General features: G+C 49.5%; 1 protein-coding gene across 7 annotated transcripts in view; it reads right to left on the bottom strand.

Annotated features, from left to right (window-relative positions):
- The window catches only part of GRID1 (glutamate ionotropic receptor delta type subunit 1), a 687,534-nt gene that overhangs the window by 216,085 nt on the left and 458,177 nt on the right, over window positions 1-13,272 (bottom strand). For all 7 annotated transcript variants that reach the window (XM_086381183.1, XM_086381179.1, XM_086381184.1 and 4 more), the window contains 2 exons: window positions 2,320-2,481; window positions 287-406 (listed from right to left, as the gene is read on the bottom strand). In XM_086381183.1, coding sequence (XP_086237309.1) covers window positions 287-406; window positions 2,320-2,481 — 282 coding nt within the window. The remainder of the gene's footprint in view (window positions 1-286; window positions 407-2,319; window positions 2,482-13,272) is intronic.

The following is a 13,272-nucleotide window of genomic DNA, read 5'->3' as shown; positions in this document are numbered from 1 at the left end:
CAGGAAAATGCATTACCCTTTCTGGTTTCACCCAGGACCACAGGATGGGTCCTTCAGGCCCAAGCAGTAGGACCCATTGGCACCAGGGGTCCCTGCTGCACTCACAGACAGCATTGGTATCAATTTGGAGCCTCCTCCCCACCACACCCCATAAACACCAGCATCAACAGCAGCAGCCGCAGAGAGAGACTGGAGAGGGGACTTCTGTGCTGGTCACCATCAGCTCGGAACACAGGCCCAATACGCGGCAGCAGGAGGAGAGAGAGGTGGGCACGCTGAGGCTTACCTTCCTCATGTCTTTACCAAAGGTCTCACTGTAGGTCGTGCCAAGGATCTCAAACTGCACGTAGGGATTCGAGCTGTCTTCCCGAAACTCCATCACGCCCGTGAGGCCAGTGATGTGGCCCTGCAGGACAGAAGGAAAAACCATGGGAGGATAGTCAAACGTGGATGGAATCCCAAAGGCAAGGAAGAAAAAGGAAGTGGTTGCCAAGAGGGAGACAGTCACGGTCTGGGCAGCAATGGACACGCTGCAGTAAGAGCAGAGAGGCTGGCGGTCCTGGGGCCTCCAAGCAGGACCAGCACTTCCTAGGCCATTGCTCACAAGCAACGTTCCCCAGCTTTGCCCATCATTCATGCCGTTGATATGATTACAGCATCTGCTCTGTGCCACACATGTGCCAGCCCTGAGATTACAGAAAGACAGCTTTCGTCCCCACCCTCCTGGAGTTTACAGTCTCCCACTGCAACCAGCTCCAGGGGCTCACCTTAGCCTGAGCCAAGGAAGGCCAAGGTCAGCGAGAGCCATCTCAGGCATGTGGTGGGAAGTGCCGGGACAGTGAGTGTGAACATTAAAACCAGCTCAAATCCTGGCTTTGCCACCTTGGGTAAGTCATCTCCCATCTCCCAGCTTCAGCCTGCAATTAACTAAGTCCACATCACAGAGCCTGCAGGGACCAAAGGAGAAAATGTGTACAAAGTGTGGTGTCTGGTAAGACCAGATGGGGGGTGCACTGGCCCTCAACCTCTCTCTGGCAGTCCCATGAGGCTCTGGAGGAGCAGGGGGCAAAGGGGTTGAGTGAGCCTGGGCTGAGCCCTCTTCTTCCTTCAAGCCTGGGGTGAGGGGTTCTCAGCCAGCCTTGATCTCCCACATACTGTGAGTCGGGAAAGTCCCAGACAGTGAGCTGGCCCCAGAGGGGCCCCTGCTCAGACCTGGGCTCAGCAGATTCAAACCAGTATCAGACTACATTCACTGCTATCAAAACCATGCAGAATTTATTGTGACTAAGACTTCTGGCACTATACTGCTGCTAAGTCACTTCATTAGTGTCCGACTCTGTGTGACCCCATAGACGTCAGCCCACCAGGCTCTCCTGCCCCTGGGATTCTCCAGGCAAGAACACTGGAGTGGGCTGCCATTTCCTTCTCCAATGCATGAAAGTGAAAAGTGAAAGTGAAGTCATTCAGTCGTGTCCAACTCTTAGCGATCCCATGGACTGCAGCCTACGAGGCTCCTCCATCCATGGGATTTTCCAGGCAAGAGTACTGGAGTGGGGTGCCATAGATTTCCCTAAATGTCCTTTTGAAGCCTCTCAAAGCCCATTCATTCTAACAAGTCTTGTGTGGATTGCCCAGTTCATGTCAGTCTAGTCTTTTGATGGATTTAATGTCACACCTAAGCCTATAGGACACACAGATGTCCTACATGCTGAGGTGTGACACAGAATCCACCAAGTCACAGGTATGCTGATGCACACATAGGCGTGCACAGACAGACACACGCACATGCACACGGACACATACATAGTGTGCTCTTGCACTGGCACTGCCAACCGAGACAAACTCTCCTGGGGACAGTGGCAGCCTGCACAGTGGGTATCTGGCAGACATGAGAGAGCCAGGTTCCTTCACTATTTTTCTTACTTGTGATCTTGGACAAGTTACATAACCTCTCTGAAGTCTGATCACCTTATATAAAATGGACATGGTAAGACATAGTATTAATGGACTCAATGGACATGAATGTGAGCAAACTCCAGGAGATAGAGGAGGACAGGGAAGCCTGGTGTGCTGCAGTCCAAGGGATCGCAGAGTCAGACACGACTTAGCAACTGAACAACAACAAATAACACATATTCCTGAACCCCAGCTCACCAGGCCTCAAGTGCTGGGACAGGAAGAGTGGCCAGGGGAGAGGCCTGGGAGGGGCCTGGCTGGCTGACCACAGAAACAGCTCAGCTCCCCAGAAGGGGCGGAGCGTGGGGATGTGCGGAGGGGCCTGTCTTTTGCCTTGGCCAGGAGGTTACCCCTTGCACACACCTTCTTGATTGTGTCTAGCATAGACCTCCCTCCATTCCACGGCTTGGTGGACTTGCGGATACAGTTGAGGCTTGCCATGCTGTGCCACTTCCGGTCCTCCAGCTTCCTGTGGAAGGCGTTGGCCAGCATCAGGACACTGTCATACAGGTAGAGGTTGGAGATCTGCAAAGACAGACATGCAATGCATTTGGCACATTCCCAGGGATGGGGAGAGACCAGTAGAGGGCTGGAGTGACCCCGGATGCCAACACTGAGAAGTGAGGCCCGACAGCTAGGCCATGATCCTCTGGCTTCCAGGTGGCCATTCAAGCACCCAGCTGGAGTCTTCAGTAGAATCAGACCTGGTCCTGCTTCAGGAACTAAAGTGGGGGTGGATCCATATATCAGTGGAACCAGGGTGATCAGAATCATGACTGAGTCTTGGACACGGCTCTATGGAAGACTGGAGGGGCCATCCCACTCAGGTATTACAAAGGATGGAGGGAAGGATGGGCAGAAAGCTCGGTCTAGGAGGATTAGGATAAATGGTGGGGAGCGTTGTAAGGAGGGCACCATAGTAGTAGAGGCATGAAGGTGCAAGGAAGCTAGGCCACATGGGGAAGGTTCCACCAGCATTTTTGGCAAAGGATGAGACAGTAAAGATTTTACACTTTGTGGGCCTTATAGTCTCCTTTGAAACTGCTCAGCCATGCTATTCTAGTAGGAAAGCAGTCACAAATGATACCGTGATTCCTATGCAATGAGTCAGAAAAACCCAAATGAACTTTTTGGCCAAACCAATACATAAACAGAGGCTGTGCCAATAAAACTTTACTTAGAATATAGACAGTGAGCCACAGTTTGCTAACCCCTGAGTTGGAGAGACTAAAGACAGTTCAATATGTCTGCATCAAAGGGACAGTAGGGAGGCAGGGATCAAGGATGGAGCCATGCAGAGCCTTGTGAGCCATGCTAAAGAGGAAAAACGTAGGTGGATTCAGGATCTGTGCCTGAAATCAGATCTGTGCCTTAGAATGGTCACTCTGGTCCCTGGACCTCCACCGAGGGTGCTGTGGTGGCCTGAGTGACTCTGGCAGCTGCTGTGAGGGTCCAGAGGACACGGAGCCTGCCCTGCAGTGATGTCCCTGCCAGCCAGGGGATGCACTTGGAAGTTGCTGCTGTGAGCATGTGAGAACTACTCCTCAGCTTAGCTGTGCACAGTTCAGCTGGATCTTAGAGGAGAAACAGCCCATCTCGGAACTCTCGAGATCACAACAATGAGGGAGAATTCATAATAACAGTGAGCAGAGTGGCCCCACAGCAATGAGAGGCAGGGGTAGAACCGGTCTGGGAACCCTCCTGACCGTGAGTATGACCCTGACGTGCATGAGCCTGGACTCCAGAGGTCACAGGAGCCCTCGGTGGGGAGGAGGTCAGCCCTGCATCATCACCCTACCCCAGCCCTCTCTGCTCCTCCAAGGGTTGACATGGAGCATGAAGGGAGGTGACAAGGTAACGTCCATCCCGGGTCAGATTTGTGACCCCTCGGGGTAACTGTTGCACAAACAACCATTAGCCAAAGTGGGTCAAGGGGATGGCTCTCTGCACACCTCACCAGCAAGGTGTCTGCTAAAAATATTCCAGGAAAACAAAATCACTGGATATAAATAGGAGAATATGTTGGCCTCACCGGACTCCTGGGAAGATCAAATGAGATCCTAGGGCTATGGGAATCATGCCTGCTGTCCCCCGCCACTCCCCAGTATGTCCCTCACATTCCCAACACCTCTGAGCCTTCTTCTCAGCCTGCCATCCCCTTCTTCCCACATCTTCGGCAGGATACTCCCAAAGCAGAGGCCCAGACAGGAACCTGGGTGTGGGAACTGTCCTCTGCAACTGCAGTCAGACGTGGCCCAAGGGAGCTGATCCAGGTCATCATATACACCTGCTCCATCATGCCTCTTCTCTCTTCCCCCATTTCATGCTAACCTCCCAGGGTCACCGCTGCCATGACATGTCTGAGAAGAGCTGACCCCTTCCTCCATGGATGTCCCTGTGCTTGACCTTCCTGCACTGCCCTGTTCCATCTGCTTTCATCTCTCAGCCTTGTAGTGGGCACAGGGATGTATGCCACAAAGGCCTGCATACCTGACATCTGTCCATCCTGTAGGTGTAAGAAGTAGGGGAAAGGCTTCCCCGGTGGTCCAGTGGTTAAGAATCTGCCTGCCAGTACAGGGAACACAGGTCTGATCCCTGGTCCAGGAAGATCCCATATGCCTTGGAGCAACTAAGCCCATACACCGAAATTACTAAAGCCCAAGAGCCTAGAGTACATGCTCCAGAACCAGAGAAGCCACGGCAGTGAGAAGCCCCCGTGCCCGACTCGAGGCAACCAGAGAAAGCCACGCAAAGCAACAAAGACCCAGGGCAGCCGGAATAAATAACTAAATAAAGTGAAAAAAGAAGTAGATGGCGGATGGCATGAGTGTGCCTGTTATAACCAACTGCTGACTGAAATATAACCTCAGGCTGTAGGGAAGCAGGCAAGTCAGTGCCTGGTGACCTTTTGGGGGGCCTTGCACTACACAGGTGCTTACTTGACAGCAGAGAAAGGTCCAAGAATCCACCCCCCATCCTGAAGCAAACACCAGGACAGAACACCATCTCCTCCCTCTTGATGCCTAGGAGCACAGCCTTGATGAGAAATATTAACCCACTGCCTGCTTTTGTCAGCCCCCATCTCTCAGGAGTCCCTACAACTGCAAAATTATTCTGACATGTCTACTGCCCCTCTGAAATACAAACCAATAATGGAAATGTTCTAAGAGGATGTAAGCCACTTAGAGTTGCCTTGGTGTTATTTTTTACTTGCTTTTTTTTTTTTTAAAGGATATCTCAAAGCTGAGAGTCCTTGATGATGTGAAGCTTTATCTTCTTAAGACATTTATGGACCTCCCAGCCACCCACTCACAGCCGACGCTACTCACCCAGCTAGGACCCTTTAACCCACATCCCCGCCTATACACACACTCTCGCGCACACACACAGGGCCACTCTTCTGCAGTGGCCCAGGCTGGTACCCAGTGGAATTTCCTTCTTTCCCTCCAGCACTTCTAGTCACAATAAATTAAGGTACTTAATTACATAAGTGATTTATGCAATACAAATGTATGAATGCAGAAAGGCCTGCCATGAAGAGGAAAATAACAGGATGTGACTCAGAAAGGCCAAAGGAAGAACAGGCTTGAGCAATGCTCTTTTCCAGGTTTATGTATTGGTATTTCCACTATCTCTAGAACCCAACACCAACCAAAGTACATGGGTGGTGCTTAAAGTATGTTTGATGGATGGATGCATATAGATGAATGGGTATGTGGAGGTTGGCAGGGAAGATGGGTGGATAGATAGGTGAACAGATGGATGGATCTGTACTAAGAATGTACACATTGATCTTAGTTCACAAAAAGATAAAATGTAGAAAACAGCAGGAAAAAGAGATTTTTATGCCCCCAACTTTGACTTGAGAGGCGACATGCTTTATTCAAACAAACATTCGTTTCTCATTTATAGTTTGCTCAGAATGTCTTCTTGCGCCTCACTTGGAGCTGCTTCCATCTTCTCCTCACTCCTGCCCCTTCTCCTACAAGGGGCTGTCTCAGTACTTCTCCCTGCTTTGGGCAGAAGCTAACACTCCAGTACTCATCTACGGCTCCATGGTCTTCTCACCAACCTCAGCATTCTAACTTAGGTGACCTGCTAGGTTCACTGGTGGGTATACAAGGGAGGGTTGTCAGGAGAAGGAACTTTTAGGGGAAAAAAGATCAAGAACAGTAGAAAGGCTGCCTCTCCATGGGGCTCCCTCCAGATCCTGACAAACAGAAACCTTTCCTTGGGGTAGGAGGGTGAAGACCAGTGTGCTAATGTCCCGGATTGGTGAAGCCAGGTCCCTGAGTCAAAAGGAAAGATCTAGCAAGAGAGAGGCACCCAGCTTCATTGACTCTCACTCAGTGCTTGTCTTGAGGAGCAAACAGCCTCAGCTGGTGCTACAGGTGGCAGGCTCAGAGAAGGGGGCATGGCCTGAAGGAGCCCTTGCCTCTCTCTCTCGTGTCTCAGGTGAGGCCCAGCACAGAGTTCTCTAGCAAAAGACAGACAGGCAGCTACTGTCACCTCATTCCTCTGAGAGTGGGAGCCCAGGACTCTGGCTAGCCTAAGAGCACTGCAGCCCAAAAGTGAGAAAAGACTACAAAAGCATTTCAGGTGAGAGCTGACTGGACAAGCTAAAGAGAGCCCAGGATGTCTGGGCCAAGGGCGTGGCAGAGCAAAGACCCGGATGCACAGCAAAAGGCCTGGAGCTGGGTCAGAGATACCAGATGGAGTAAAGTCAGAGGCAGACAAGAGCCAGAGCCGGAAGAGGAACCTGAGGCTTTCCTGGGAGCCTACAGCCTCCTTTCCAAGTGTACACGCAGCTGTAGGGGGCCCGGCTGGTTTGGTGAGCCACCTTAGAGATGCACACTGGGGTCCTCTTCTGTGTCACACAGCAGAGCTCTCACTCTACCACTGTGCAGCTTGGCCCGGGGCCTGGCTTGACCTGGCCCAGCTCTGCCCACTGCTGAACCCCCAGCGGGGACAGCAGCCCATAGACATAGCATGTGCTTGATAGATGCTCAAAGTACGGGTGAATTGGCTCTCCTCTTACTCTCACTCGCAAGGTGATGTTGAACAAGTCATCTAAAGTTCTAGCCCTGAGGCTTCCCTTGTGGGCCAGTAGTTAAGATACTGCGCTTTTACTGTAGGGGCACAGGTTTGATTCCTGGTCGGGGAACCAAGATCCTGCATGCTGTGCAATGCAGCCAAAAAAAAAAGACAAAAATGATTTTTAAAAGCTCTAGCCTTATCTTGATTACAATAACATACAGTATGTTCAGTGTCCCTGGAGAGGTGCAGTGGGCGGTTTTGATTTACTCACCCTGTGAAATATCCCTGTGAAATGCAGATAGGGATAACCCTGGTGCCAAGTAGCCAAGTACCATCCCAAGCTCTCTGAATTTAGTTTTATTTTTGGAGGGAACAGGGACAGAAAGGAATAGAAGGAGAAACAAAGGACCCAGGCAGGCTCCTGACTTCAATGTGGGTCAGCAGAGAGCTTGTCAGCCAGGGGTGTCTCCAGTGGCCAGGGCCCGGTGTGAGTCTGTCACGCAGAAGCGTGGAGGCTATTGTGAAAAGAAACTTTGATCTGCCAACACCACTCGCCTCTCCTCCAATGCCCCTTGGCCTGAAAGCTTTTCAAGGGCAAGCAGGGGTCATACATGGCTCCTGCAGCTTCAGGGTCAAAAGACTGAGCAGGGATCAGCCCTGGGGATCAGGACCAGCACAGAAAGCTGCTCACCTGGGTGCAGGTCCCTGGCCTCCTCCTGGCCCAGCAGCAAGGTCACAACTGCCATGGTGCCCTGGACCTGAGCTGGGCCTTTTGGGTCTGTATGGCCTAAGGTGTTGCAGGGCTGCCCTCTGAGGAAAAGGCCACTTCTCTGCTCTCGGGGTGCATTATACAAGCTGCCAATATAGGAAGGCCTGGAGTGAGGGCCTGCACAAATCCCTGACCCAGGTTCCTGAAAGGGAGATGGCTGGGCGCACTTTAAAGCCTGACATTTGCACTGCAGGGCTGGCTCAGCCATGAGAGTCCAGGGCACAGCCAGTCCAGCACTAAGACCATGCAGGTGCACGGGGGAGGGTAGAGGACAGGTAGGAGGGGACTAGAGCTAGAACAGGGACAGCTGCAGCCCTGTACCTGTGGGAGGTGCCCTGCCCTGCACCCTGTCACCAGCTGTCCATTCCCTGCTGGGGCTTAGCAGTTTCACCCCTGGGGATGCTTCCAAACATCGTCTCTACATGGTCACTTCCCACAGCCTCCACATAGTTCAAATGCCCTTATTTCTCCCCAGCGATATGGCAATCCCCGGTTACCTTGTCTCCCAGCCCAGGCCCTCCGCTTCCACCCTGCACTGAGTTGTCAATCCCACCATAGGCACATTCTGCCCTGTCATATCCCCGAGGGCTACCCACCCTGGCCTCCGTTCCCTGGCACTGCTCTCCTCGCTAATTGATTTCCCAGTACTTCTTGCCTCAGACACATTAAACTCAACTCCTGCTTTCCTTGGCTTCTGGGCCTTGACACATGACATTCTCTATAACTGGAAAGTGTTACTAAATGAAGATTAAAATTTCTGATTTATTTGGAGTTTGTGAGAATCAGAGAGACAACATTTGTGAAATGTCTAACATAAGAACTGGCATATAATAAGTGCTTAAGGTGTGTCTGCGGAATTAATGGATGTTGAATGAATAGTTTTAAATCGGTTCTTAGGAAGAAACAAGGAGATGTCAAAGTGTTTGAAAAGAGGATGCCTCTTAGAATAAAAGTGATCGAGGGGAGAAGCCACACTGTGAAAGGGAATAGGACCTCTGTATGGATACATTCTATGTGGAACTGTCCATCTGTAATCTGAATATGGGTTATATGCTTCCATGGGATGGAGGCATCCTGGCAATGCTTGTCTTTCCAAAGTCAGTCCCCTATGTAAGAGGCAGGTCCTTAGATGGGAAACAAGGAAGGTGAGGTCACATCTGCAGGAGACATAAGAGAGAATTCAGCTATGAGTTCCTGACTGGGCTTCAGCTTTTAAGAAACCCAGGTAGACATTCCTGGCTGCTGTATAATTAAAGACCAATCACATGAAGCCAACTGAGGACCAAGGATAGAAAGATAGATTTTTTTCCTAAGAGTTAACACCAAGAATCCCCACTACATCAGTAACTATATTTTATTTAAGAAAATACCTTGTGTCAGCAGGAGCAAAGGCTACCAGTAAAACTGTTAAATTGATCTTCATGAGAAAATAAGGAGAATTTATTTTGGAGTCAAGACCCAGTGGGGGGAAAATAGAGGCTGATCGGAAAGGGAGGTAGCAGGATGCGGAGAAAGGATGAAGCACAGGATGGGGGGGATGGGGCAGCAGAGGAGCAGTCATATCTCATCAGGGAAGACTTAGAACCTGAGAAGCTGTTTGTGCGGCTACAATGCAAAAGCCCACTACGTGTGACACCATCTCTGAGACTGAGATGTATTGTCTTGTTGAAACCAGGAAAGGCTCTGATTTCCCATCTGGGTTGGTACTAGATGGGGTAGCAGCAGTCCCATCAGAAGCCCAGGTGATTTGTTTACTTACTTACTGAGTCCCTAGAAGCAGGATGAGGGCCAGCAGTAATGGAAACAGAGCCCCCCCACCCCCCGCCCCACTCCCATGAAATGTGCTGAGCTCTTCAGCAGAGCCATACACATTTGGTTCTATCTGACCCTCAGCAGGCTGAGCCCTGTGTGCATCCCCATCAGAGTGGAAGGGAGAGGCCCCCGAGGACGACGATGGCTCTGCTAGGGTGCCAGCTATCTGCCCTCCCAGAGCTCCATGCACATTTCTCCACAGTATATCAGAATTTAGGCAAATCATATTAGGTTGCTCCAGCCTTGCCTCCCTTATACTCAAGGGCCCAGGGAGGTGCTGGGCATTTACATTATCAAGGTACAAGTCATCCTGGAAGGCGTGGGAAGATGGATGGAAGGCCAGAGTCACAGCCATGTGGGCCAGCTGCATCTCACCACCAGACCATTATTTGCCCAACACCAAAGCTGGCAATGCGAGAAATGTTTTCATTAAGAAAGGCTGCATTTCCTCCAGCTTTCCAAAGAGCCTGGTTTTCTCTTGCCTCCATCATTAATCAAGCAAAGTGGACTGTGCAGAGAGACCTCACAGAGGCCAACAGCAGGAACTGACCTCTAACCAGATTCTCAGACAGGCTCTGTCCATCCAGCACACTCAGACCAGCAGAGGGACCCGCTGGGAGGACAAGCCGATGCCCAGATGGCACAGCTCGAGAAATCCATCTCCAGGTGCGGCCTCTCTGCCAACCAGCTGCCAGCCTACCTGTCCTGAGAGGGGAAGCCATGTCCTGGCCTGAGAAGGGAACAGATGGTGGCAGAGGGCAGACAGTGGCAGGAGCGCTCCTCATGTTGAATCCAAGATGTGAGGAGGGTGGAGCGTTGAGGGTCATTTGCTATACCCAAGGCTCTCTGGCCTCCAGCTGTTCATATAGCCACCCGTGGCCAGGACGGCAACCAGCTGCACCCAAGGGGACCACCTGTGCACCTGTCTCTGACAAAGGCATCGATCCATGCTGGTCACTACATGTTCCATCTGGGTCTTTAGGGTGAAGTAAACCAGCAAAAATGACATGAAGTCCAAAGTAACTCTGGTGTGAAGAGGTTCAGTGCTGCTGCAGAGGAAAGGCTTCTATAGGCAGGTTGACAAGAAACTTGTCAGCTTGGGACAAGTGTGCAGAAAGCCTTAAAGAAATAGGGATGTAAGAGGTGGTGGTGTGGGGAGTGGGGTCAAAATGCTGTAACAGGTTGAATGAGGGAGCAATGATTCCATCTATTAAGCCATCTTATCATTTTAAAATTCTCAAACAAGAGAAATCCCAACCTAAGGGAGCATTTTATGATAATACCACATTAGCTCCTGCAGCCTAATTGAAGGTTGGGGCTCCACAGTGACCAGACAATACAGCTTCTATCATTTGCCTGTCCCACTTTGGAAACACATTTGAATAGAAGTGGAGTAACAATGTGACAATTCATCTGTTAGGTTAATTGTAGCGCTGAAGTCATCAGGCAATGCAGTCCTAAAGACCAAGGATGGTTCAGATGCTTCTCTGAGCAAGGCTGCCCATAAAATCTGAGCAAAGCCTCAGGGGTTCTTAGGGTCTTGTTGTCCTTTTTATCACTGGCTGGGTCAGACAACCCCTAAACAAACCTGTTGAGAAAACAAGAACGAGAAGCACCCAAATAAGACAGTGCTTTGTAGGGAAAAATAAACAAAGCGCTACACGCTGCAAAAGCATGGCTTTGGAGCCAATAGAAGCCACTTACTGAGGTACTTTTCTTCCAAAAGATGTTCTCTTTACTAAACAGGAACCAAACTGATTTGCTATAATAGTGCCTGGTTGGCTTTGCAGCACAAAAAGCCCTGACCACAGGCCTAATAGAAGAAGATGGAGCTTCTGAGGTCAGCTCAGTGCAGAAGCAGAGAGATGGATGATCTTGCAAAAATTCCCTGCTTTTGATAGTCTTCTTGAAAACTTCTAACCCAGAATTATCATCCCAAGAGAAGCTGTCTGGGGGAAGAACTAAAGATGGACTTGAGAGCTCCATTTCCAAAAGAATTTTCATTAATTCCATCAAGACAAAGTTAATAATCCATGACATCAATGTTGTATTTTTTTTTCCCTTCAGTTGGTTGTGCTAAACATGTTAGAATCTTCTCAATAAATCTCACAGCTAGAGGCTAGTAGAAATTAGTTTGCCTTCTACACTGTCATTAAGAAAGAAAGAAGTGGTAATAGCTACAGAGAAAACTTGAAGGGAATGGCTTGTAAATGAGATGAATCTACAAGCTGCCCGAATGGTTGTTGGGTGGGATGAGTAAATAAATCCACATTTGCCTCTCGTCAGAGCCTGTACAAGGAAGCAGATGCAACAAATGGAGATAGATTCATTTAATAAAGTATTTTATTTATAGATATATAAAGAGGCTTCCAGAGACAGTTTAACTTATGTTAAGACCTGCATTCTTAACAGATCTACCCCATTAGTCCTTATCGGAATCTCCAAGCAGCAGGGTCTTGTCTGAAGAGCTATGCAGGCTGCAAAGACACTGGCCTCCCCTCTCCCACCCAAGGCAGCACTGATCAAGTTCCTGCATGACTGAGGCAATGGTAAGTGATGCTCAACACCGGTGATGAGGGGCCAGACAGAAGTAAAGCTCTCCCACCCACTGTGAGACTTTCACAGAGCATGCTCAGGACAAAAGTAGACTACATCACACTGTACAAAAAATAATGAGGCCGTGTTCAGTCTTCCCATGGAAACCCAAGCACACCTGGCCACATCCTCTAGAAGGACAGTTCTGTTAATAGCTCAGCCTTGTTCTCGTTGCTTTCTGTACATCCTCATTTATTTTCATTATGACTCTGAGGAGTAGGGAATATTTGAATCCCCAGTGTACAGAGACGGAAGCAGAGGCATAGAATGACAAATAAATAATAATAAATAATTAGTAGCTAGATTTACTGGGATTTGAACCCAAGCAACCTGGGTCCTGTGCTGTTGCTGCTACTTCTTCTTCTACTATAGCTACTGTTGCTTCTGTTGCTACTGCTACTATTATACTACTGCTGCTATTGCTACTGCTGCTGCTGCTATTGCTGCTACTATTACCACTGATACTGCTATTGCTACTATTAATATTACTACTGCTGCTGCTAATGCTACTAGCACTGCTACTACTACTGGTACTACTATAGCTGTTACTACTGTGACTACTGCTACTATCACTGCTACTGCTATTGCTATTACTATCACTGCTGTTGCTGCTGCTACTGATATGACACCATTTATGATGCTATTACCACTGCTGCTACTGCTACTAATACTGTTGATTCTACTAATACTACTATAGCTGTTGGTGCTGCCTCTGTGACTACTGCTACTACTACTGCTACTTCTGTTACTGTTACTATCACTGTTGCTACCACTGCTATTACTACTACTGCTGCTATTACTGCTGCTACTATGGCTACCACTACTGCTACAAGATCTGTGATGTAGCTCTTCAATCTTGCTCTTCATATGGTGTCTGGATCTCATCAGAAACAGAGAGAGGTAGGGTGGCCAGGATTCTGTGTTCGATATTGCACTGACCTCACCTGACGATTAGCCACCCACCGAAGAGCCATGGCTTTGTTCATCCTCCTAATAAATGTGTGTCATTTCAGAAAGTCCTCTACTGCATTCCTCTCTGCTACAATCAGTGTCTTTTCCTCTATTGTCCTCCAGGACAGATTCTTTACATCCAATGTGACTGA

The sequence above is a fragment of the Bos grunniens genome, chromosome 28, assembly GCF_055505025.1.
Source record: "Bos grunniens cultivar Pamir isolate PY7600 chromosome 28, Bosgru_T2T1.0, whole genome shotgun sequence".
In the NCBI taxonomy this organism is placed as follows: Eukaryota; Metazoa; Chordata; class Mammalia; order Artiodactyla; family Bovidae; genus Bos; species Bos grunniens.
The sequence above is the reverse complement of the archived record's forward strand: the minus strand, read 5'-3'. Positions and strand labels throughout refer to the sequence as shown.